At 40.8% G+C, this 26,714-nt stretch overlaps 1 protein-coding gene and 1 non-coding gene across 2 annotated transcripts in view; one reads left to right on the forward strand and one right to left on the reverse strand.

Moving 5' to 3' along the window:
• Phldb2 (pleckstrin homology like domain family B member 2) overlaps positions 1–26,714 on the reverse strand; it is a 97,011-nt gene that overhangs the window by 14,282 nt on the left and 56,015 nt on the right. The window contains exons 7-13 of the mRNA XM_032900256.1: positions 19,771–19,926; positions 18,733–18,843; positions 15,369–15,458; positions 11,986–12,129; positions 11,197–11,379; positions 9,106–9,246; positions 7,470–7,569 (exon numbers count right to left, since the gene is read on the reverse strand). Of these exons, the coding sequence (XP_032756147.1) occupies positions 7,470–7,569; positions 9,106–9,246; positions 11,197–11,379; positions 11,986–12,129; positions 15,369–15,458; positions 18,733–18,843; positions 19,771–19,926 (925 nt within the window). The remainder of the gene's footprint in view (positions 1–7,469; positions 7,570–9,105; positions 9,247–11,196; positions 11,380–11,985; positions 12,130–15,368; positions 15,459–18,732; positions 18,844–19,770; positions 19,927–26,714) is intronic.
• Positions 22,580–22,687, forward strand: LOC116899912. Its single transcript, XR_004387884.1, has one exon. It is a non-coding gene; the product is annotated as a small nucleolar RNA U13 (small nucleolar RNA).

Raw genomic sequence — 26,714 nt, forward strand, 5'->3', positions numbered from 1 at the left:
CTCTCAAGCTCAGAATCTCACAAATCTACAGACTCGAGCCAGCAATGAGAAACATCTGCTCGTGAAATCTGGACACGGGTCTAACACAGTCTGAGGTCAGGAAGATCAAAGAAACAATGTCATGCCCGGTATGAGCAACCCTTTGAAAGAAGTGGTCATGTGAGGGATTCTATTTGTCAGTGGGATCACTTGGCACCTCTTAAATCTCATCTCTACAACTCAGCCTTATATCGGCACACGAAAAGACACGCACACACACTCACACATGCTCCCTAGGAACCAAAAACACAATTAAAGGCTCTGAATCCTCTAAGAAATAGGTTTCAGTGAAGGCACTAATGATGCCGAGTGCAATGCCAGCCATACAGGGCAGTCACCCCTCCAACAGCATTCAGACTTTAGGAGCATTCACAAAACAGCAAGCAGATTTGGCAGAGGTAGGGGTTGAGAAACGTGTGGTTCATAGTATCTATGATGGTTTCATCCAGTTCATATGCAAGCTGCATATGTCTTCTTTATAGTCTTTGTCTCTGTCTTTTGCTAATGTCTTTGTCCTCCTCCAATGTCTGGCAGCTACTTATTTTAAATATTCAACAATCCTTCCCATAGCTAGGCCCCTTCGCCTTGCCATGGTGCAAGCTTTCCCTTTCCCACTTCAAGAGCCAGCCTTCAGCTAGCTGGTGCTATTTGAAAGTCTGGGTATCAATAGCATCAAAGGCACCATAAATGAAAAATGCTTTCTTCTCCTTGTACTCTGACGGTTGGCGTATGACATCATCGCCTTACCCTGTGTATTTGCTCTAGCTACTCTGGGGAATTAAAAGCCATACTGTCTCATGTACTTTGTCATATGTGCACAGGAAATGGGGATGAAAGTAAAAGAGCCTGAGTTCATCAAAATGATTTTCCATAGTTTATAATCTTTTTTTCCTGCTAAGAGAAAAAAAATCTACTTTCCATTAACCCAGGGAATTAATGGCAGACCTATCAAAAGTTTACAAGTAGACCACTTAAATATATATGTCATCTTTTCTTTGGAGATATCTTTCAATGATGATTTTAATTAAGGAAAAAAAATGGTCTAAAGGAGAGAAAAAGACAGAATGAAAATAGCAAAACCCTCAAACAAAGCAGTCGTCCATAGCGGCTGACTTAGCATTTATTTAGAAACAGGAGTCTCACCCATGATGCCTTAGCAAAGTAGCCTACCCAAGGGCTCTACAAAATTATGAGTGACAGGCATATTTTTCTGGTCCTTTGAATTTTGTGTGGTTTTGAAATTGTCAAAGTATGCTATTCAGACTAATGGATCTCTAGGAAAACTAGGCTCCCCCACACAGCCTCCCATCATAGATTACAGCTACACATGTAGTAAAGCCACGCATCACAGAACTAGGGAAAGACGTGAAGCCCAGACGGACACCGTGAGACCAGGCAGAGCACCCTTTCCAGCAGCCATCCATACCCACAATGCCACACAAGGCCAGGCGCTCCAAGTGTGCAGCTCAAGTGACTTTGAAAAAAAAGAAGGCAAGAAAGTCGTCACTCAGGTATTTATTTACCTTTTATACTTGAGCTTTTTGAATTATTAATTGTTCCCTTTACACCATTTCCAGATATTCATTAGGAAAGGAAGGGAAAATGACAAGAGAAATTATTTCAAAAGGCTACACCCAATCATTTCCTTACGACTTTTAGACAACACTGAAGCCTTCACATTGGTTATCAACTATACTTAAGACATGCCCTCATCCTAACGTGAAACAAAACAAAAACAAAACAAAAAACCTTGAAAGACACCTGAGTAATTGAGAGCACATGAAAATTCCCGCCCTGGGTGTGGTTTCTGCCCCCAACCCTCTCCTTCCCTCCTCCAAGGAGGTTTTCTTAAGTGAGGAAAAGGCAGTCCCAAGGAGGAAGAAGTAACATCCTTCAAGAAAAAAAGCTCACACTCTCAAACAACTGAATGGCTTGCTTCTCCAATCTTCTAGAGTCCTGGGGTTTGGTTTGTTTTCTTCAGAAAACAGATAAATTTATACTTTCTAGTGAGAGAGGCGGAAAACTAAAAAGCTCAAAGTTTTCAGACATGCATACAAGGAACATCCACTCCACAGTGTGAACTGCCCTGCGCCTTGTAGACCTCGGCTCCCCAAATCAACTCAAGATTTGCTGTGCACCAAGGGCCTCTCTAGGTCATTCCAAAAGCAGAATAAGGACCTCAGATTTCTCCAGCAGCTTAAAAGAAGCATTTTCCTTTCCAGTATGAACACATTCACCTCATTGAGCTACACTGCCTAGTGGCAAGAGCTGTCTGTTACAACTATCAACCTGAGATGGTTTTTGTCGGCCCAACAAGTTAAAAAAAAATTCTCCTTTGGTTCTAAATAAAGGCATGTCCATGTATGGTGGTGTGCACCTGTAATCCCCCCACTCACGCGGCTGAGGCAGGAGGATTGTTGTGACTTTCAAGTCAGCCTGGGATACACTTTAAAGATAAAGGAAATAAATAAGGGTTCAGATCTCTCCCTTGTAATCTTAGAATTGTACTTGAGTGAACTGGTTTGGGGTTTTGAGCTCAGATCTGACCATCCAAAGGCATCAGTACTTCTTACAGAGGAAAGACCATGGCAGAACAGAGCTTAAGAGCGTGTGGGTGCAGTCTCCAAAACTGCTGAGTGAAAACACACAGTGGAGTAGCCCTGAGTGGAAGCACAAGCTTCCACTTAGGGAGGCTCTGTGAGGGAGACACAGGTATCCTGTTCACTGCAGACCGTGGCTTAGTTACCATGAGGACATCACAAAACTGTCACTGAGTAAACTCACTGTTCATCTATCAACACCCCCAACTCCCGGAGTGGTCAAATGGAGCAGACATGAGTCTACTTTTGGGGGTGGAACTAAGGAACTAACTCGGGAAACTGGAGACAATCTCAATCCAAGTCCACTTGGGTTTTGTTATTTTTTAATTATGTAGCAAGAACAATGTTCAGTGGAAAGAGTGGCAATAAGATAAACAAATGATCTTGGAAGTACTTGGTGAAGGAGTAGTTCTAAGGTCTAGAAAGCAAGACCCCATGTCTCAGTTTGTTTTATAGCTGAGAATGTACCAGGAAACAACCAACCCAGCCCTCTTCCTTGCCCAGGAACACCATTAAAACACAGTACAAATTCCAGTGATTTTTTTTCTAATTGTAAGACCAGTTTCAATGTATTCTGGCTTATTGGTGCCCAAAGTTCTCTTGTTAATTAACCACATAAGATATGCAGTTTCCCCAACATATTTCACAGATATATGATATATCTTTAATATCAACCTGTGCCTTAATAAGGAAGGTAGGATGATTTAAGATTATAATCAGGGCTTAGGTTAAACAGATTGAGACTCTGATAACGCACTGGTCACAGCTCACCTGCTGAAGAATTCATTCTTCCTAATGACAGTCCACAGCCAGAAGAACGGATAAGGCAAAGGAAAGGGTGAGGAAGGCAGAGAAAGGGGAAAGGTACAAGGTCAGAAAGGCTGACATGGGGATGGGAAAGCATCCACCCAACATGCATTCCTTGACGTATTAGTAATGACATCAGATGAACATGAATGGTGGCCACACTTTACATTCAATCTATGCTTAGAAAGAAAAGCAAAACGTTTTCTTTTAATAGGCTCATGATACATGCATAGTTAGAAAAAAACAAAAGATTTGTTACAAAAGAAAAAAAAAACCTTACACACATATTGGTCAAACAAAACAGTAATGATAATACTAATAAAACCAATCTATAAAACCGTTTTTTATTCAAGTGGCAGTAGCAAATAGTATTTAAGAACTCAGGGTAGTATTTCCTATTCAAAGGACTGGAGAGGTTGCCCAGTGCTTAAGACTCAGGCTGTTTTTCCAGAGGATCTGGGTTTGATTCCTAAACCCCACGTGGCTGTTCATAGCCCTTTGAAACTTCAGATCCAGGAGGTATAATGCCCTTTTCTTGTCTCCTTAGGTACCAGGCACACGCATGGTTCACAAGAATACATGCAGGCAAAATGCTCGTACACAGAAACATAATTAGATGCACAGCCCATGAAACTTTATAACAAGTTCTTTCTCATGCTACGTATGGCTACTTAACCACGGCAGTAGCCTTCTTATGTATTCAAGGCAGGTGTTTATACTTTTCTTAACTCTCCAGAGACTTTCTTACCAAATGAGCCTAAGTAAGAGAAGTCCATTGGGGTTTCCTAAATCCTTCTGGTCTGTCGTATGCTTTATTTCTGTCTGCCTCGCTTATAAAGAGAAACATCCTGCTATGCACTGAGCCTGCATGTTCCGCCCACTCTACTCTTTACCTGGCTCCTGGGCCCTCAATCAATGCTGTCACAGTATCTGTGTTTCCTGCATGGTCTGAACTTGTTATAAAAGCCCAAACAAGAAGAGCCATGCAGCTGCCTTTGAAGGAAGAGCAGCCGCCACAAGCATTGTTTCTTAAAAATAAATGTACAGCATTTTTTTTCTCTTTTGGATAGAAAGAACAATCTGACTAAAAATACACCATTGTAGACTTTAAAATCAGAGCAGCTCATAAAAATGACTTGACAACGACCTTTAGATATTTGCTGGAAACAAAAACACCACACAGGAAGGTTGTCATACCTTTCTTGGACTTTCCTGCATTTAATAAAACAAACAAACAAACAAACAAAAAGAATAAAAATTTCATTCAGGCTAAAGCTTACAAAGGGCAGTTGACCAGCTGTATAAAAAAAAAAAAAAAAAAAAAGCCATGAGCACTTCTGGAGCCCAGTCCTCAGCTCTCGCCTTTGAACCCAGCTCCTTTCTGTGTTTTGTGGCCTAGTGTCAGTGCTATGGAAACAGTGCTGACTGAAGAGGGCTCATAATACTTACACCATCATCCTTGACGTTTCCATTATGCATAGCAGCAAAAAAATGATGCACTTTAGTTAATTATGTTCAAAAGAGATAAAGGAGGAAGTCTACTACGTTTGACATAATGAAAATGTACGAGTATAAACTTGGCCAGATTACAATGTCAATCACATTTGTTTGCTATTTTAATGACATCAACAAGTATGCTGAAACAATTCTAAATGAAATATGCAGTTCACTCCTCCTGGACTCGGCGAGATGCCCACATGCTCTCTGTGTAATCTGCCAATATTACCATCTGTTATGGCTTGAAGAAATATCATCCCTGGCCATCCCTCCTCTGGGTAGGGGAGCAGGCTGAGTTCACAGAACACAGCTCTTGGATCAGCACATGGAAGAGTTTTGTTCCTTCAGAGCTCCATGAAGCCCTGTTAAACAGGACATTACTTAAATTCAGCAAAACCCAAACATTCTTCTCCATGCACAAAAGCCAATACACTGGAGAGTAAGAACACAGAGACAAGACTGTAGACTTCTCAGAGTCTATGCCCCTAACATGACTTCAGTGACTTGGCTTAGGTTCACTTTAGGAAACTAACTCAAGGTTTCTCCATATTTAAAGGGAAGGCAGATTAGAAAGGCAGGTCAGAGATTCCCCAGTGCCATATTCTATCAAGAACCCTGCTGAATGGCACTGTTAGCAACTCTCAGCTTTATGAATGTACACATTCAGTACAAAGCTTAGCTCTCCTTGCTCTCTGGTTTAAGAAAATGCTTTGGGTACTGGGAATAGCCATTTGGGATCCCTCTTTGCTTTCTTCAATGCTCTACCTTTCCCCAAATCACTGTAATACAGACAGTTCATCAATATGCAGAAAGGTCTCAGTTGCATGGCCAATCCAAGTTTGGATGCCTTCCAGTGGAGAGGAACATACATCTTAAAGGAAGCCTAATATTACCAAAAACCCATGGTTCAACAGAAAATAGATTTGGCCTTCAAGTTAACAGAAATGTGACAGCCAAAATAGACTCCTATGCTTATTGTAACTAAAATATATTTTCATGTCCTTGAGACATTATGATAAATAAAGCAGAGAAGTCTAATCAAATGTGTTTTACTTAAATACTACAAATACACACCTCAAATGAATGCTGTAACCTGCCTTAACTCTTTTTGTTATCTAGCTTAGGCAAGCCTTGAACTCCTGAACCCTCTTGCCTTCTCTCCCCCTTCCCAAATACAGAGCATATGTCACTTTGCCCAGCTTTATTAACTCCCTTTTTTAAATAAAGGAGACAATGTCTCACTGTAAAGCTCAGGATGACTTCAAATTTGCCTCCCTCTGCCTCCTGAGTGCTAGAAATACAGCTGTTTACTACCTATAATAAAAGAAAATTAATGTCTGTTCCATTAATTCTTTAAATCACTTCTAATATTGATTTGAAAACCTCAACTTCATCCCAGTAATTTAATTGTCTCACACATATTGTCAATGTAAACACACATGTATGTTTAGCCCTTTATGTGAACCTAGCAATGCTATGGAGTAAATGTGTATATAGTGTGTGTACATATGTATATATACATACATGCATATGTAGATACATACACATATATGTATACACACAGTGATTAGACCCTAGTACTTTAAGCAGAGAGGACTAACAATCATAATTCTCATAATCATAATTTTAATTCTCCAAAAGGCAAGATTTCAATCTGTCCACTCTTGAATGCATTTGATGGTCAAATGTCTATCTGCTTTTCCCTTTACATCTCAGACAGACCTTCATTAATAAAATGTCTTCAATATGTTACTGAAATCATCTGCTATGTGTCTCAATCATTCTTCACTAAACTGCAAGAACTTCAAAGTTAAAGAACATGTCATTCATTTGCCTTCTTGGTATCTAGCACACATCTGCTAAAAAATTAATAATAAAATTAGCAATTAGCAATAAAAGTTGTTGATGTAAACTACTGTACTAACACAGTAACTTTGTTTCAATAAGAGCTTTGCTTCTGGAATGACATTGTAGTACTTCTTTCATGAAAAACCAGTTTATAACCCTGTTGTACTTGTAATATGTTCTTTCAAAGAGAACATATCAAGAGTCAAGGTCTACCTAAAACCTAAATACATGTAGAAGAGTTCAAGCTTACAATCAAAAGGCTCAAAGAAATATTCTTCTGAGCCCATTACTATGTCAACGCATGGACTCCAGCTCAGAGGTCACTTAATATAGTGTGTCAGCCACAGGAAAGTCTAGTGACCTTGGCTAAGTACCCTGGAAATTTCTCAGCATCTCTGTGGTCTCTCTTTGCTTCCCATCAATCACACTGGAAGATTAGTAATTCTCTCAAGGCCTGTTGACTGAATTTATAAAGCGTAATAGGCATGTTTACAATGGATCAACGATATGTGCTAACAGAGGAGTGGTGTTATCTTGGTAAGAGAATGACTTCACACACATCCTTTCCTCAAAGGAAACAAACTTATAGTAAAATTTAGCCTCCAATTTTGTTCTCATCACCTTTCACTGGGGAATTCCCATGCTTAATAGAAGACCACGAGATCAAAGCATACATACCTCTCAGTATCCTCCGAGACTCAGCATCCTTGGTCATGGTTGCCAGTGAATGAGGGAGCACACTGCCACAGCTATTGCTCTGCCCCAGAGGGAGGTGAGCCTGAGAGAGGCAGGAGGAAATATTTCAGGTAAGGTAGATTGCATATCAAATGGTACTCCGGAGCGTGGTCATACTCCTATTTTCAAAGCTCCTATGAAGGACAAAAGGTAACTACAGCTGGTCTTATGGCCGATTTCTCTTTTGATGTCAAGCAATAAAAGCTAGCAAATTACTCACCATCTCTCTCAAGAAGATCTATTGCAATCTCAGTATCGCAGCACTTCCTCTGATAGTAACAATTCCAAAAGAGAAGATGGGTGGGGGTAAAGCACTGTCCACAGTCTTGTGAGAGGAATGGGGAGCTCCCCATGCATGAGGTGCAGAGGGCAGGTGCACAAAGAGGAATGCATGCACACCATGCAAAAACACAGGGGCAAGCTAGTTATGCCCAATGCTCCAGTTGCTCTCTGCCCCTAGCTATGCTGAAACCCACTAAGATCCATTCTTTATAACATGCTTCATTCGTTGGCTAATTGCTTTTTTAGATAAGGTCTTGCCATGTAGGCTTCAAACTCATACTGACCCTCCTATTTCAGCCTCCCAAGTGCTGGGATTACAGGTGTGCACCATCATGACACGCTCTTACTCTTTTTATATGGCTTTCTATATATCTTTCATGTAAATCAAGTACACTTAAAACACCAACTTGAGGGCTGGAGAGATGGCTCAGCGGTTAAGAGCACTGAATGCTCTTCCAGAGGTCCTGAGTTCAACTCCCAGCAACCACATGGTGGCTCACGACCATCTGTAATGGAATCCGATGCCCTCTTCTGGTGTATGTGAAGACAGCTACAGTGTAACTCATACATAGAATAAAATAAAAAAAAAAAAAAAAAAACACCAACTTGAAAAAAATAGATCACAATATAGTTATTCAAATTATGCATAAGAGAAGGACCTAAAGTAGTGTGCCCCATTAAAGATTTCTCTCTCTCTCTCTCTCTCTCTCTCTCTCTCTCTCTCTCTCCATTTCTACAATAACATTTTGAGCACATCAGTGACAGGTACAGGGGTTAGGTCACTGGGGTTCATATCCTGACTCATCCACTTTCCAGCTGAGAGATCTTGGGTTGTCACTTAACTTCCTCTTCTTCAGTTTATCCATATGTACAACTACAACAGCGATATGTGAGCATGTTTACTCCTCAGCTAGGTTCACATAAAGGGCTAAACCTGGCGTCATGCGTGTAGACATCGACCAATAACTATGTAGTGCTGCTATTTCTAGAGCTCAGATGCAATGTTCTGCGTTATCTCTAAATATGGGTACAGCCAGAGGGCACCTGTCCTATGAGTGAAGAGTATTCACCACCTGCACTGTGATGGCAGAAAAGACATTCTTCAGTCCAGAGTGGGTAATTCCAAATTTCCTCTGACCAGGACAGAAGAAGCAACTGAGTTACGATATCTGTCCAGCAAGCTAATGCAACAGCCTAGCTAGCATTCAGTATCTTTGCATTTCAAAGGCTTTCCTTTTGTTGGTGACTATAGCAAGATGTTCCGGAAAGAGAAGGCCATGGCTCTTCTGAGTCCTACCTTCGGGGTGCTGCTCCTCCCCATTGTGGCACTGCTGAAGTGTGGGGACAGGGAAGGGGTGGTTTTCTTTCGAGGCAGAGTGTCACTCAGGTAGAGGCCTTCTTTGTGCTGCTTTTTCCTTTCTTCCAGGCTTCTAAAGTGCTTTAAATGCAAATGCAAAGTGGAACGGCAAAACTTGACTGACGAGCACATCACTCATACAAGGAAGATGCAATGCACTTCCTTGGAAGCTGAATGTTGACATTTCCTCTACACTAACAGTTCATCCTGGTGTTCCCTTTCAGATTAGAGCTGGCATTCGATGTTAGTCACATCAATGGAAATCATTTCTGTCCTATAATAGTTTTCTTTAAGAAAATCACCTTTTTTCTCCTATACTGCTGCTTAAAAATTGCCACACTGCTCGCCTTCCCACTGTAAGGATACAAGAGCAGCCCGTGGCCAACAAGCCAGCAATTCCCTACTCTCTATGTCTAAGTGTTCTGTCTGGGGGCACAGACCCCAGGGAGGGGGACAAGAAACAGGAAATGAAAGAGGAAGAGAACAGGCAATAACAGGAAAGTTGCTGGAAAATAGTATCCCCTCATATCATACAATACTCAAAACCCACGTAAGGTTTTCATAAATACCATCCCTCTAGGTTAACTCCCATTTTAAAAGTTCATGGCCAAAGGGATCCCATAGTTAAATGAGAGCATACTTAAATGGTCTGATAGACTACATCTTTTTCTTCACTGAGATTTTTTAAGGCAAGATTTTTGTCCTCTTAAACTATGCAAATTTTGCTTGGGTTCTCTAAACTCAAGACGTCTTTAACAGCAAAATGACTTTGTAATAAAGCTTCCTTTGGTTAGATAACTTTAATGCTAATTTCGGGATTTTGAAATATATAAAAACTAATGTATGCCAGGGATGGCGTTATGTTTATACCGTAATGTTATAATGGTATATTTCCAGTGGCTAGTATTTTTTAGGAGCTTTTTATTTGCCGGCTTGAAAATCCACAGTCATGATTTCATTCAGATCTTATAATAATCCTGTGAGGTCAGTGTTCTCACTCTGTTCTACAAGGGAGGATTCCGGGGCACGGAGACATTCAGTAAGCCTGCCCAAGGTCTTGCAGCTAGAAGGTGGTAGAGTTGGAATTCATGGCCAGGCAATCCACATCCCCATAATAGAACCTCCCAGCTTGGATGATTAGCTGATGGTTTCAGTTAGAAAATGACATCCGAATATTTCTTTGTTTTCAACGTGACCAAATGGCATGACTTCCTAAACTTTGATTTTTAGAATTCAATACTGTCGAAAATTGTTAATACTGGGCATAAAGCAACAGGTTTAAAAAATGGATTATTGGGTTGGGGATTTAGCTCAGTGGTAGAGCGCTTGTCTAGCAAGCGCAAGGCCCCGGGTTCGGTCCCCAGCTCCAAAAAAAAAAAAAAGGATTATTTTGACACCAAGGGTGTTGTGTGTCCATAATGAAGCTGCTAATGAGTTTCACATCACATTAAAATGAAAGGCATGAAATGCTCTCATTCTCCAAGGTCACCTGTTGTCTACATCAGCTATTTGATTCAACTCATTCCTAGGTTCCTTTTGACATCAGCCATGGTGGCAGTAGCAGGAGACACGGGCTTTTATAAAGGTACCAACTCTAAGATCGAAATCACTCCTCTTCATCGGATCAGTAGGAGGAAAAAGAGAGAATTGTAAAGTGTGTAGCAACTTCAGACACGGCCCTGGAATGACATCTAGTATTATGGGGTCAACAATGGAGAACACAATGTGATGTCATCACAACTTTTTACACTATGCGTTTTATGGAAATACTTGTCAGTATATTGAGAAAGATGTGAGACATGCTGCACTATTTTGTTGAATGTGAACTGAAAAGCATGAAGATATAAAGTATATCAAAACATTATTAATCCTAGCACCCTTTGGCCACACTAAATAATCTTAGCAAGAAAAATGCTTTGCAATTTTTCCTTCTTAAAAAAAAAATCAACTTTGGAAAAGATGAAGAGATGCTACTTAACTGATTATGTTACCAAGGTAAGACCCCTGTGCTCTGTCCGTCTTTCTAGTTACCTGTTGTTCCTGAGGCTGCTGCCTTCTGTGTTTCTTAGCTGGTAGAGGAGGAGGTGTGTCATTTAAAGGGAAAGAATCAACAGGTGTAGCCATGACTTCAGGCCAAGCGGCTGATGAAGATTCAGTGACAGAAGGAGAAAGGGTGGAAGGAGGCATAAATCCAGAACAGACAGCTGATTGGTGCTTTAGGTGGGAGAGAAAAGGCATACACGCACCCGTGTGAGATGAGAGGATGAACGAGACAGAGACAGGAAATCCATAATCTGATTGCTCTGACCTATTGCGTGTTAACTAGGAGATCCCAAATGTCTGGCACTATCTTTCCTGTTAGTCTCTTGTTAAAATCCCGTACAGCGAGCAATGTGCTCAGTAGAAGACACTTTTACTTCACGTCACTGGCTGCTCCCAAAAAAAATGCTTTAAAAAAAACCATTACAATTAAAGTATAATTCAATACTGCCAAGCAAAACAGGCAACGAACCCATCTGAGACGGTGATTCAAAGCAATGAGCTTGAGTCTCAGAAATCTAGGGCTGGTTAGAATGCTAAGACATTGACCTAATGTGTTGGCAGTTACGGCCAGTCCCCCACCATGACCACACATTTCATGGTTTCTAACATTTCTAGTGTAGGACAACTCCCCCATCCCCCGCCCCAGTCTGGTCTACTTCATAAACTCGGCATCATTCCGAACCTTCGGAACACACAGTCTGTTCATTTTCAGTGAACTGTGGGTTAATTTCTGACATGGGGAATAGCAGTGAATGAATGAAACGCATGCCCACACACCTCTGAACTCTGGGGCTGGCTCACCGGCACAGCTGAGACAGGCTCAGTGACAGCAGCAGCAGCATCAGCAGGGAACTGAGTGGAAGGGGATAGATTCATGGAATTGCCACATGACTCATTAATCTCATTTACACTGATATAGCCCTAAAGGGAGGAATTCAGAAGTTAAACACAAAGGAAGCAAAAGCCGAGGCATGCGAGAGTATTAATGTTCCCGGTACAATGAGTTAGCTGAGTGAGGGCAGCACGGCCAGATACCTGGGCGCTACTCGATGACTCATGAAGTGAATGGTAAGCAATGAAAATGGATTTGCGGTGCTCGATCTTGACGAATGTCATTCCCAGTATTAAACATAATTTCCGGTGAAATCAAGTTGATCATACAATAAATATCCAGAGATCTCAGCATCATTCTCTCCATGGAATGGCATTATGTCTCCACAGACATCGAACAATCAGATACCCAAGAGACACTCACTTTCCGATCCAAGAGTCTTTTCCACAAACATGCCTGGGCCCTCTCTTCCGTGCTTTGAAAACTACAGTGTCTGAGTAAGCGGGCTGACGGGCTACTGGGTTTTGCACCATTTATAAAAATAAAAAGCTTGGCTTCAGCGGGATTTACTTGTGAACACTTGAGCCAAGAAAGAACAAGGACACCATCTTTACATTCATGTGCAGACACAGATCTCACGTGGAATTGCTGTCCTATGGTGCTACCCTTCAAGGCGGTTTCCCCAACTCAAACTCAGGGGCTACAACAGAAAACTTCCAGTTACTTTTCAGCTCGGTATTTCAGTTCCAGCCGTGCCTTAAAGAAAATGCCCGCGACTCAAAATCTCTAAACAAAAACACCTGAGAGTTTGTGGAAAAAGCACTTAGAATGACTTTCACGGAAAGTAATTACGCAAGTCAATCAAGATTTTTGCCACACCAATGAAACAACGTGGAGGAAATAAAAAAATAAGGCATAGAAAATAACAGGGTTTTGTTTTTTTTTTTTTAAAGAGGAAGTAGATTCGTTTGACTTTTGGCTTCTATTTTCAGACCATTAATGATGGAAACACTATTAAGCTTTTCAAAAAGTGACTCCGTGTAGCAAAACCTCTAGGCTGGAAATGAAAGGTTTCACGGACAACCCATCATTACGAGAAAGCAGAGAAAGCTACAGCTGACTATTATCAACAGAATGTTCCGCAGTCTTGCTCAGCAGAAAGTGACACAGGTACTAGGCGATGTTTTATGAGGTTCAACTGAAGAAGGGAAGGGATGCATTTAGCTTTGCAGTTTCATTTTATCTGTGGCAATGGATCAGAAAGGAAATTAAAACCTTTGAGTTATTCTCTCGCTTAGTCGATAGAAAGCTTTAAAGGGAGGCCTGGAAATTCTCCTTTTCTGAGTCATAGGCCGTATAGTTTAATTGCTTCCAAAAAGTTTTCTCTTGGTCAGGGGTGGGTGCTCTGTAAGGAATCTGGTTATAAATTGATCATTCTTCGGAAGGAAGGGGAAAAAGCAAAGAGAGAAGAGGAAAGGGAAGCAAAAAGACTGGACACTAGAAAAATCAAATATCTTATGAGTCAAGTCTTCATGTTACATGTTGAGAACATAGAGATACTAGACACATATGATAGAGAAATGAAAATAGCCAAAAAGCCGGTAGAGACTCTGACACCCAGGAGTCTTCAAAAAATAAAAATTAAAATAAAAAAAAACCCAACTCATCAATAGGACAGGAATGGTTACAAGAGAGAAAGGACCAAAGGCCCATGTACTTCATTTGAATGCCACAGCCCTCCCCCTTAATTGTGTTCAGAGTCGACTGCCAAGGTTCCCTATAACCTACTCAGCTGTCATCTTCAGATATCCGAGCTATTCCCCTCACCCTGAAACCTGCAATATGGCATTGTTCTTGACTCTTCACTGTAGTGGAAAATTTTAATCCCAATCTGGGGTTTCTATCCCACATTTGATCATTTTGTTCCTGAATAAAACACACCCACACCCTTCACATTTGCAATAAACCATAAACAGCACAGTAGCTGGGATCGTATCTACCCTCGATGCTATCAGAATCTACTTTCTTCTCGATAACCCATAATTGTTACTTACTACGCTTCACTCCACCATAAAATCCAATGAATAAACAAGGGCTTGCAATTCTAGCGACAAACTCCATGTAAATCCAAGCAACTTTCCATCTCAATGCCATTGCTGCAATCAAAGCTCCTAAACCAAGCCCTCACCTGCACTACTGTGGTCATTTTCCACCAGTTTCCCTGCACCTCTCCATACTTCCTGTGACCCAGCGTTTGCTGAGTGGCCCACAGAGATCTTTAACAAATGGATATTAAGTAATGTTAGCTCTCTACTTAAAACCATTTAGTGGCTTCCCAGAATGCATATACAAGCTGTATGTCATGAGCACAGCTCATAAGGCCTACTTTACACCTCGCTGATCTTAGCTTATGCCTGTAAGCTTCATTCATAACCACACTCACCTCAGTGGCCTTGCCTGTTAAGTGTTCCCAATAATGGAAACTATGACACGATAGGACCTAGTGAAGCTGTTATAGGAATAGTTTTAAAATGCTTCTAAGACACATACTTGGTCAGTCCTATTATTGTGATGAACATTTTATTTCATATACCTGAACATACATGAATAAACACGTGCAGGTACATGCATGCACATAAACACATGGTTTTTAGCTATGAAATCCCCTCTCTGCTTTTTTATGTAAACAACCTATAAATAAAAGCCTTCAAAAGGTTGGGTAAATTTTCATGTAGCAACAAACCTTTCTGTGAGTTTATAAGTCAATACAGATGAGGAGACTTTATTATTGGTATCATATGTTTCCACGGCAGTAATGTTCTATCAGTGTAGCCCTGGGAGAGAATAATTGAGCAATAATTGCTGGGAGTGAGAGGATGATGGGTAAAGAATATGTATGGCAAACAAGAGCTCCAAGTGAAGGGAAAGGGGAGATCAAAGAAAAACAACAGACCATCTTCCCAATCCATCTCCATCTTCTTGGAGGACACTTTTATACCCCGTAAGACAGGAGAGTAACAAAGAAAGAGGAAGGAGAAGAAAGGATGAGGAAAGGGAAGAGAATGCAAGACTCAAGGCCACAGTGTCACTGTCAAGACAGGTAGATGTGTCTTGACGCACACACACATGGATGTGTATGGCATCCATGGCACAATGATAACCCCTGGATTCCTAGAAGCACAGATAAGGAACAGCGAGGACGTATCAAGCATTGTGAGTTTTTGCAAGTCATCTAAGCTAAGGTTTTTACTAGCTGAGTTATTGCACAAAACTGACGTATACTTGACTTCTAAGTTGACATAAGCAGACACATAAAATCGTGGCTTACCTCTTTCAGAGTATTGGGGTTAATAGGAAACCCTTTTCCCCCAGTGAGGCTGGAGTACTTCTTTTCCAAATTACAAAGGTTCTCTTTTTCCTAAAGAAATAGAAAACTTATTAAGCTTGGAGTCAACTCAGTAAATAACTGAGAAGTATATTGACCTTGCATTAGAGACAAACATCAAAGTCCTGGACACACCCATTTCTATTTTCTTTCCTCATGCTCAGTAAAAGCTTGTCATGACGGATGGGATGGCTCGCCTACTATTAGCTCATATGATGCATGAGCAACTTTCAAACGTATTTAGTGAGATAACCTTTTCTTCACGGCGAATTTTACAAACTGACAGCAGTTTTAAGAAAAAAAAAAAAACTGGATGTTCTAAATGAAGCCGAGAATGGCCACGGGATCCAGGAATGGCGGCACGGGCTAGTAATTGCAGCACTTAGAATGTGAAGGCAGGGATGGTCAGGAGTTCACGGTTACTCTCAGCTACACAGTAACTTAGAAGCCAGCATGGGCTACATGAGACTCTGAAAACAAACAATAGCAAACGGAAGAAGGAAGGCTCCGTGACTCAGGGCCTTCTCAGCCTTAATCTGTTGTGTATTTTCTACACTCGAATCTTTATTCCCCTAAGTTGTGTATACTCCAGTGGCTTCTGGTAATTTAATCTCATAATCCATTGTTACATTTCTCCTGAAAACTTCTCAGCATTCATTTTTTATATTTAGGTTCACAGTCCACTATTTGACTACCTTCAGGAAAATAGTTAAGGTGTATATTATTTACTATGATATAATATATAACAATACAAGACTTTAAGTTTCTAACGGATTGTTTTTAGCAAATAGGAACGCACTGCAAACAAGATAAAGACTATTTCTCTCACCCTAGAAATATTCATGCCCCTTCCAGTTAACCTCAGAGCACTGCTCCAACTTTCTTGGCCTTGAACTAAGTTTTCCTTCTCCCCAACATGACATAAATGGAGTCATTCAATATGCACCCTCTTTGGTTGGCTTTACTCCACCATGCTTAGAGAGTGAACCCTTACTTCATGTTGAGGAGTGTTAAAATATACACACGACAGTGTGTTAATTCATGTTTCCCTTGATGGTTATTTCGCTTGTATTTGAGGGGGATGGTGGGGCGTTATTGTGCAAAAGCTGATTCAAGCAGTTTGATGCACATCTTTGTAGATATCTGTCATAAAGACATATTTTCATTTCTCCTGTGTAAATATCTATTAGAATTTCTGGGTCCAAGATAGGTACATGCTTAAAGCTGTAAGTTAAACATCGTGGGAGTTCTCTGACAGTGCTGTACATTTCACACGTAGACCAGCAAGGCATGCTGGTTTAGCTGGCTCATACTTCCACCAGCATTTGAATTTTTCACTATTTATAATAAGGACTGTGACCATCTTAGGTGATGTGGAGTCACACTGCTGTCTTCATGCTAACTTCAATCTCTCCCTCTCTGTTTCCTTCCTTCTTTCTTCTATTATTATTACTATCATCATCATTATTATTATTACTATTTCGAATGTATGCATGCCATATGTATGTGGATTGTGTTTATGTGTGTGTGTGTGTGTGTGTGTGTGTGCTCATGCATGGGTGCACATGCCACAGTTCATGGCTGGAGGTGAGAAAACAGCCTTGTAGATACTGTTCTACTCTACTATTTCTGCATGGACATCAGGGATGGAACTCAGGTCACTTAGCTTGCTTGACGAGTGCCCGCCCCAGCTCAGTCATTTCACTGTCCTCTTTTAAAGTTATTTTTTAAGGCAGTATATGGCCGTGTATGTAGGACTAGTTGAAACTCAGTACATGTTCTAGGCTGACTTTGAATTTATAGCTCTCCTACTTTAGGCTTCCAAGTACACCACCACGTTTGCTCAGAACATTTTAATCAGTTTCTCAGATCACACCCGACTTTTGTGTGTAGCGCTGTTTGAAACAGCTTCTGTGACACGCACTTGTGTTTCATTCACATCTGCTTGACAATCAATGACATTATAACCAGTGTCTAAAAGCAAAGGTTATGGGAGACACCACAGCATCCTGCACGTGGAGGTGTTTGACAACACTGTAGCATCATTTGGGATCCCTTTTAACAGTAAAGTCACCAACAGTATGCACGAAGAGAAACAATAAGATTGCATGACGCTGAACAGTAACCAAACAATTGCTGGACACGAGAGCTGAAGAGAGACAGCAGGATGTTGGTCAAGTTCAACTGGGAACATGCAGGGTGAGCTGATTCACGGTGTTTACTGTTGGGTATGTCCGAGAAAGTACTTCAAGTACATTTTAGCAAGAAGGACAAACCGCAAATGGGAAATCCATGATTAAGGAGAACCAGCTGTAAATTTTAGCCCACACTTATCTCCCACGTATACAAAAGTGTCTGTTGGAATGTTGTTTGAGATTGAAAGGCATCTCTAGGTCCGTTATGGGGAAACAAAACTCTTACCGTACACAAACCACAATTGTTTATAATCAAATTGAATTTTATCTGTTCTTTATGCGGATTTTCTGTGAGCTCCTTGGCTCAAGTATAAACATATATTATTTAGACATTTTTGTTTTCCCCTTAAAATTTCAACAACTGCTTAAGAATACATGTTAGTGTGCAATGTAAGTGGTGCTTCTGAATATTGTGTATGAAAAGTGGCTAGAGGGAGTCCTGATGGTAAACAGAGTCTGTACCACAGAGCTGGGTAGGGTGAGGGGAACTATACTTCCATTTGGGGGGTTTCTGGTGTTTCTGAAGGAGCAAAAACTGCCAGGATTTGCGCATAGGCTACAGAGGCCCTCATGTGGTTTAATAACTTTACAGAAAGGATGCAAAAGTAACCGAGAAGAGAATGCACACTTTTTGTTGGTGGTACCATGGTCTACCTCACTCTGGACTCCATTGTGCCCTGGCTCCATGCTGCAAGTCTATCATATATTTCCACTACCCTAATATCATTTTCCCAGGCAGTGGCGTACCATCAGTTTTGCTGTCTGATATTTTACCCCTAAAACCATATCAGGGGCTATGTCCAAACTGGGGCTACATTTTTTTCCCAGTCTTTAACCTAGGAACCATTTTAATGAAGAACAGTGTGATTTTTTTTTTCTAATAAAAGAAGAGAAAGTACAGATTTGTCATAGCTCATACTGTGGGTGTTGAAATGGTACTAAGAAAACCTCAGTGCTCACTGAGTCGTAGCTCACCATCTGAGAGTACTGTTAGCAATGTGGACTATTACACAAAAAGTGGATACAAGTGGCGTTCTCAGAGCATAAAGGCATTCACCGGAAGAGGCAGCCTTCGCCCAGCTGGAAGCTGCTACTGAGCAGGAAGTACTCACTCTTTGAAGCATCATTATCAGATTGTTCTTCTCTTTCACGAAGTGATCTTGTTCCCTCTGAGCCTGCTGAACGATGTGACTGGCTTGCTTTTTCAATGCAGATATTTTTTCCTGGGAGACAAAAGTAACCATCGAGAGATGCACATTAGATAATCAAAAATTTGCCCTGGCCAAGGAAGAAATAAGTCTTTAGAACCTGAATAACCTGCCCACATTTTATGGTGGACCACCATGGTTACCTAAGGATGAAACTTTTGACCGATCAAGCTCAACTCTTCTCGACCTACAGGCGATGCGGTTCACATGATTTGAAAGATTCAGAACTCAATAGAGAATTGTGTTTTAGAGTATCAGTTGATTTTTTTTTTTGAGCATGCTTGTGATTAAAAAAAAAGATAGATTTTCATCAGTAAGAAGAAATCAGGAGTCAAATCCTCTGTCCTTCTCTCCAACAATTTTATCCCTCAGTTTTACCAAATTAGTATGTTACAGGGTATGATTATAAATTATGGAATAAATGTTAAAATCTGGGCTAGGCATCCAGGTGTTTAGGGCTAGGTAGAGTCCATGGAAACAGAACGATTTCCTACTGGTCTGTTGCTAATGGCAACAGGCTCTCAGCATTGAGGATTATTAATCAACGGAAAGAAAAACAGCTAAATAGATTTCGTTCATAGAATTATTCTAATCTAGTTACTTCAACTGGCAGAGGAGGTGATTTGAAACAAACAGCTGATTGTCTATGACTTGGGTTTGTGTTTTGTGTGTGTGTGTGTGTGTGTGTGTAAAAGGGAAGTGTATTAGCCACAATTACCTCTATAACAGTATAACCATGACTGTACAGTATATCAGCTTATATGGTGCTGCACACTCTTTGTCATTTGGTGCGGGTCAGATGTGACATACACAAAAGGATATTCAGATACAGAGACAGCCAGAGCCCATAGTTACATGAATGACCGTATCAACGGGCATGATCACTGCCCCACGGTTGACAGGAACTTCTCCTTTCTCACGCCAAGCATCCCTGGAAATTACCTTCCTAGCCACGATGTTCCGCTGATATTCTGCCACCTCCCGCAGGAGCTGTTGAGTCAAGTTCTCCTTTTCCTCATCCAGACGGCTCTCATGCTCAAGCTGTTGGAATTCCAAGTCTTCAAAGTGTTTGCTCTCAACATCCAACAAGTCGGCATCCTGTGGAGAAGACAGAATGAAAAGGAAGCGCACTAGAGTGGCTGCAACCTTTTCAGTGTGAAGAAAAAGCACTTAAAAGTACTCATGCCAATACAAAGACCTGGTTACAGCACTGTGTGGGGCTAGAAGGAGGAGATGGCGGTAAACCCAGCCGTGGCTGTTAGAAAGGAACGGTCAGTTTGGGGCTTTTCTGAGTGTGTAAAACCTTTCCTTTCAAACTAGTAGATGGCTTCAAATAGACTGTGAAATATAAAAATATTTCCATAGACGACCTAAGTGTTATTTGCAGACCAAATAGTCTCTTAAGAAAATTATTGTTTCTCTTATTTTTTATATGAAATATAATATAAAATGATGACAGGTTAAAATAGCTTACAAGTTAATCCTAAACTACATCAGAGGACTTTTAGGGGGATACATGTACCCCAACTACAGTAACACAATCCACTGGGGTACAAGGAGGAAACAGTAAACTTTCTTTATGCTTAGTGTTTGGGGTTTATTTCTCTTTTCAATTTTGTTTTTCCTATTTCTTTTTTTCTTTCCTTGTTTTGTCCCCCCTTTCCTTTCCCCTCTCCCTCTCCCCCTCCCTCCCCACTCTTTTGGATAGGGTCTCTTTGTACAGCTCCAGTTCACCTGTAGCTCACCATCCTCCTGCTTCAACCTCCACAGAGCTGGGATCACAGCTATGTGCTACTACCCTGCCTTCAATTGTTTCCATATATATATATTATAATATATGTGTGTGTATGTATATGTGTGTGTTTGTGTATGTGTTAAATATATATAATTATATAAATGTTGAACAGTCATACAATAAATGTTTATTGTAGTTATTATATTATATTATTGACTATATAGTATAGAAAAGGGACACATGCTCAAGAAACCAGCACCAGAACATGAACTCTATTGATGGTGATCTGACTCTCAGCAATTGTAACCAATTTAGAAGTTTGGTAAGAAAAATTAATAACAAAACCTATGTCTGTGTGAAGCATACGACATGTGGGAAACCTCTGATTCTTCTCCTCAGATTTGCTGTGAACACACAACTCCCTAAAACAATCGTTTGGAGGGCTGTAGAGATGGCTCAGAAGTTAAGAGCTCATATTGCTCTTCCAGAGATCCTGAGTTTGGTTCATAGCACCCATGCTGGGCAGCTCATAACTGCCTGTAACTCCTACTTTGGAGAGATCTAATACCCTGTTCTGGCCTCTGAATGTGTCTGTACACACATGCACACACACACACACTCAGACATGGACATACACATAATTTTTTTTTTAAATACGTCTTTTTAAAAAGGCATCTGGAGAGCAAGATTCATTCACTGAGCCTCTATGGATCCATTAAAATTGTTCACAAAGGTCTTTATTGAAAGAGTGGAGCTCACCAGGAACAGAGGGAGAGCGTACAGTATAGTTTTATGTCAACATTATCCAAGCTAGAGTCATCTGAGAGGAGGAAACTCAATTGAGAAAATGCTTCCCTAAATTTGGGCTGTAGACCCTTAGGGCATGTTTTGAATGGGACACCCTGGGATGGTGGTTCTGGGTTCTACAAGAAAGCAGGCTGAGAAGGCCATAAAGAGTAAGCAAGCAGTATGCCTCCAAGACCTCTCCTGCCTCTAGGCTTCTGCCCTTTTTGAATTCCTGCCTTGGTTTTTCTCAGTGGACTTTGACAAGTGATATGTAAATCAGATGAACCCTTTTCCTCCTCATGTTGCTTCGGTGTTTCATCACTGCAATAGTAACCCTTACTAAGGCAGCTATTCAAAACATTAGGTACCACTACCTCATGAACAACCTTGAAGACAGTTAAAGATGGTCAAAAATGATGGAAACGAATAGGTGTTCTTCAAACTCTGAAAGTCCATGAAAACAGGAATGAATACACACATTGCCTTTGTACTGGGTTTGGGACACATTGTATAAATTATTCATGAGTCCATTAAAAATATTCCTGTATTTTTAGAGCCATGACCAGAATTCCAAATGTGGTCTATGTAGAATATTTTTAAATTATAATTTATAAATATTTGGCTAAGAGGAAAAGTCAGTTGGATGCTGTGGCTCTGCAGAGCCAAGATATTTAGGACAACCCTTGTTGCTGTGGTTAAATTCAATCAGTAAAGAGAGTTTACAATAAGCTGTATGTCACTATGTAATTACTCCTTCTGGGTTTTATTTGTTGATAAAGTATGATTTTTTTATTCAATTGGAATCTTTCTATCTAATCAGGACCTATTAGTTGCCATGAAATTGCAGCAAAGAAAGGCCAATAAGTTTATTTTGCTGATGCACACTGGATTTATGGAAGCTTAGCATAAGAAAAATGCAGTTTGCAAAACATTCATCTTGGGGTGTGGTAGTGTGTGTCTACAGGGCCAGTGCTGAGGCAGAAGGATCCAGAGTTGTAAGACTCTGTCTTAGGAGGAGTTTCTCTCTCTCTCTCTCTCTCTCTCTCTCTCTCTCTCTCTCTCTCTGTGTGTGTGTGTGTGTGTGTGTGTGTGTGTGTGTGTGAGTGTGAGAGAGAGAGAGAGAGAGAGAGAGAGAGAGAGAGAGAGAGAGAGAGAGAGAGAGAATTCGTCTAGGCCAATTTAAAAAGTAAACTATGATGATGTTTTCAGATATTATGAATACATATACAGATCCTTTCGGTTCATAAAGCGTGATGATTGGGTGTTCATGCCGCCATGTGCATGACATGTGCCACCCACTAAACCTTGTTACGTCATGGGCACAATACCCGTCTGATGTGGAAAAAAAAAGGATATATATACATACTCATTAGTTTATCTAGGGTATCTCAGTCTCTCCATGTAAACTTTGGGTAGTATTTTCAGCTTATCAGAGACTTCTAAATGAATTGCTTACTTACAGGAATTAATAGAGAATTAAGTGTTGTTTCTCGGACAAAATGCCGGTAATCTCAAAATAATGTACTAGATGATACATTTATTCATACAAGCACATATAGTTAAGTTCTCAAGATCTTCCAGTCGAGCTTAATTTGGGGTTAAAGATAATTAAGATTAAAGAAGTTGAAGTCTCCAGGTTGGCTTGTGCATCATCTTTAAAGTGTGCATATGGCCCATGGTGTACATGGTGCTAGCCAGCGGCTTGCTCCACACATAGTTACTACAGAGCACCCTGAGAGACAGGCACGGAGTGACCCGTTGGTTGTAGTAATCATTTAAACCACTGAATGAAAATAATGGTTTATGTATAAGATAGAAAGGCTGACAGTGCAGCTAGGCTCAATACCCAGATCCCATCAGTGACTGTCTCCTCAGGAACCTAGGCCATCAACACATGTTCATAAAGCTATGAGCTGAGAAATAAAGCCTTTAAATTTTAGATAATCAGATTTTCAGAAGGGAGTTTGAGACAGACAGAGTCTAAGTGAGAGGGAAGGCCAGGCACAGGCAGCTCTCAGACAGTGAGTTCAGATACCTGAGCAGCTGAATGAACAATGTAAGCACTTTCACTCACTGACAGGACATCACAATCTCATGTCCCTCTACCAACAGCAGGTGAAAGGTCAACCGGAAGACAGCTGCACCGAGAAAAATTCTGTGCCATTCTGTTTTCCTTTTCTCTCTCTCTCTCTCTTTTTCTGATTTGTGTTTTATTTATAAATTATTTTGGAGACATAAGAAACATAGAAGCCCTTCTCTCTTTTTAAAGTGTATTAGCTGATAATTTTCACGTAGATTTACATGGACAACTTTCACAGTATAAATACTATTGTAATAAAAATTCCATTCATAAGATTTACATAGTAAGGACTGGAGAGATGGCTCATCAGTTAAGAGCACTGACTGCTCTTGTCGAGGTCCTGAGTTCAATTCCCAGCAACACACACAGTGGCTCACAACCATCTGTAATGGGATCCGATGTCCCCTTCTGGTGTGTCTGAAGACAGCGACAGTCTACTCATATACATGAAATAATAAAATGAATCTTAAAAAAAGAGACTTGCACAATATTACAGAGTGAAGCCTCACGACGACAAGACAGTTCAATGGCTGCAGGTATGACAAAATTGAATTGAACATGCAGTTTTGTAAAATGTGAGTGGTACTGGCCCAAGTAGGAGATGTCCTTCTAGCTGGACTGCCTTGTCTGGCCTCAGTGGGAGAGGATGTGCTAGAATCGGAGGATACCTAAAGGTGTCCCCACCTGTTCAGGGAGAAGGGGAGGGAGATGGGGGGAAGGATTGTGGGAGGGGGTGAGTGGGAGAGGGCGGTGATGTAAAGTGAATAAGTAAAAATAATAATAGTAAATAAATAAATTTTTTTTTAAAAAAATCACACTTTAAAAGATCTTTAGGTTTTCATGGCTCAACAGAGGGAGAAAAAGAGGAAAACGAGTGAGATATGGCTGGGCCAGGTTATAGAAACAATCTCACGATGGGTTGGTTAAGCCCAGCTCTGGAGGCAAACTGAGATAGAGGACGGGGTGTGCAAACCTCTCTCCATGTCCTGCAGTCGAGCAAACACTGCTCAAGCTTTTGCAATACAGAAGGAGGTAACTGTGCATTTTTCCTGTGACGTAGAAAAGACAGTGAGGTCCACGCAAGCTATTCATCTCTTCTTAGACTATGGGAAAAGTGGATTTTAGAGCCAGTGATAGATCGGGAGAGTCCCAGTTATAGGTGTCGCTGCATAGAATATTTTTAAAGTCAAAAATCCCAAATCAACAATCTAAGGCAGGGGTTCTCAACCTTCCAAATGCTGCAACCCTCTCATACACTTCCTCATGTCATGGTGAGCCCCAACCATTATGTTTGTGGCTCCTTCATAACTGCCATGTTGCTACTGTTCTGAATTGTCATATAAATATCTGATATGTGACCCCAAGGGGTCACGACCCACAGGGTGAAAAGCCACTGATCCAGAGGAACAGTTGCAATAAAGAGCACTAGAAAACTGCCCTGATAGGTGTCTGCCGCACCCACTTTAATGGCAGAAACTATCCTGATAAATGAAAGGCATTCTTAATCCCAGGTTTTCCTTCTTCACCGAGAGCTGCCTGGGACTGGCTTCAGGGCGAAACGCCAGCCGGTACTAAACAGGTCATCGTCTGCATGTTTGCTCGGTCTCTGAGGCAGTGATTGAGGTGTCCCATATGCACTAGTTGCTAGACCCAAGACTTCAGCTCGGGTTTCCAGGGCAGCGTAAGAGGATGCTCCTCCTACCGATTTCCTTTTATTTCACGAGGCATGCCATCTAGTGGAAGTACTTGTAAGAAACTACACTACGACTTTAGCTTAGCACCTTTGGGACGCTCTTGCAGTCTTAAGGGAGGTGCGTTGCAACAACACAGGAAGTTCTTAATATAAAAGGACTTCCTGTGAGGTGAGAGGTTAAGTGAAGAAACTGGTGAAGATTTACACAGACATCAAGGCAACAGGATCATGAGATCTCTTCCTAGGAGGTGAGCACAAGTTACAGAAGGGCTATGGTAGGAATTTTCCCTCTATTTGGAGCAGATAAAGGAGGAGTCTGTTTGTAGATGATGGAGACACTGTTTGTATCATTTCCTTTCTTCCTTTGAGGAGATTTTTACACATATGTAGATTTATGAGTCATCCTAAAGAATCAGATTATGCAGACACTAATTAGTGATATTAACAACCTTGAGCTCCTAATAGAATCTAGAGGCACAGTTTACAAAGAGCACAGATTCATGGACAAGTAGAGGAAAGGAAGAGAAAAATACATAAGCATGCTACGGACCTGGACAAATATCATGAACAAAGTGCTAAATCATTATCAATAAGTAGAAAACAACACAAGAAATGAGTATAAAGTCCTGTATCTCCATCTCTTGGCCATAAACATAAATACGAACTAAAACTATCTCACGAATATCAGTCTCTCTGAAATTATTTTTATCCCAGAGTTCCAGAGAGGCAGGAGATAAAGGGACAGGTACTTTTCTTGGCAGTGGGATCAGCTTTACAGAACACAATAAGTGAAGGGGAACGATAGCTTGCAAAAACATTCTTTAAATAACATTGTAAGAAATAGGTGATACTAGTTATGCTTGGCTTGTTTGCACTGGATATTTTTCATATTTGTTTGTTTAGACAAGATCTTGCCATGCAACTCACTGGATAGAACTCAGTGGCATGACCAGGCTGGCCTCTAGGGTTCCAGGCATGTGGCGCCATGCCTAGCTTCATAAGATTCTTTCAACCTCTGAAATACATCCTATGATTTTTTTTTTTAACTGCAATTTCTCATTGCCTAGCAACGTTCCCGGAGATAGCAAATATTTTTGAAATGAAGGTCATAGAAATTGTTTTCAATGGTGCTACCACAACTGAATTTCCTTCTTGCTCATTCTTACGAAAAGTGCAAGACAAGCTTGAACTAGAGACACCTTCTTGTCTACTCGTGTGAAGTCATAAATTGTTAGTCACTTAAGACTAATCACTAGTCCTGTGATTCCTTGAGAGGTATAGGGCTGTTAATGCTTCCTTCCCAGGGATCATTGTTGATTTGGGCTGCTGGTTCAGAGATGATCCAGTTGTCAAGACACTATAAAACAATATGTGGCTCTGCCAGCACTTGTGAAGTTATCCACTTACAAAGTCTCTTTTCAGAAAGGAACCAGCATGGCTCCGTTAGACCTTGCCAGCACTAGGGAGTAAGAGAATGAGTTGGTAACACTGAACTATCAGGTCCATGCTCCAGGACCCTTTTAGAAGTTAAGATGTCTGTATGAGAAGATCTAAAAGGCATCTGTAATACTCCTCATCTTTGATTTGGTGTT

Source organism: Rattus rattus, chromosome 4 (assembly GCF_011064425.1).
Source record: "Rattus rattus isolate New Zealand chromosome 4, Rrattus_CSIRO_v1, whole genome shotgun sequence".
Lineage (NCBI taxonomy): Eukaryota > Metazoa > Chordata > Mammalia > Rodentia > Muridae > Rattus > Rattus rattus.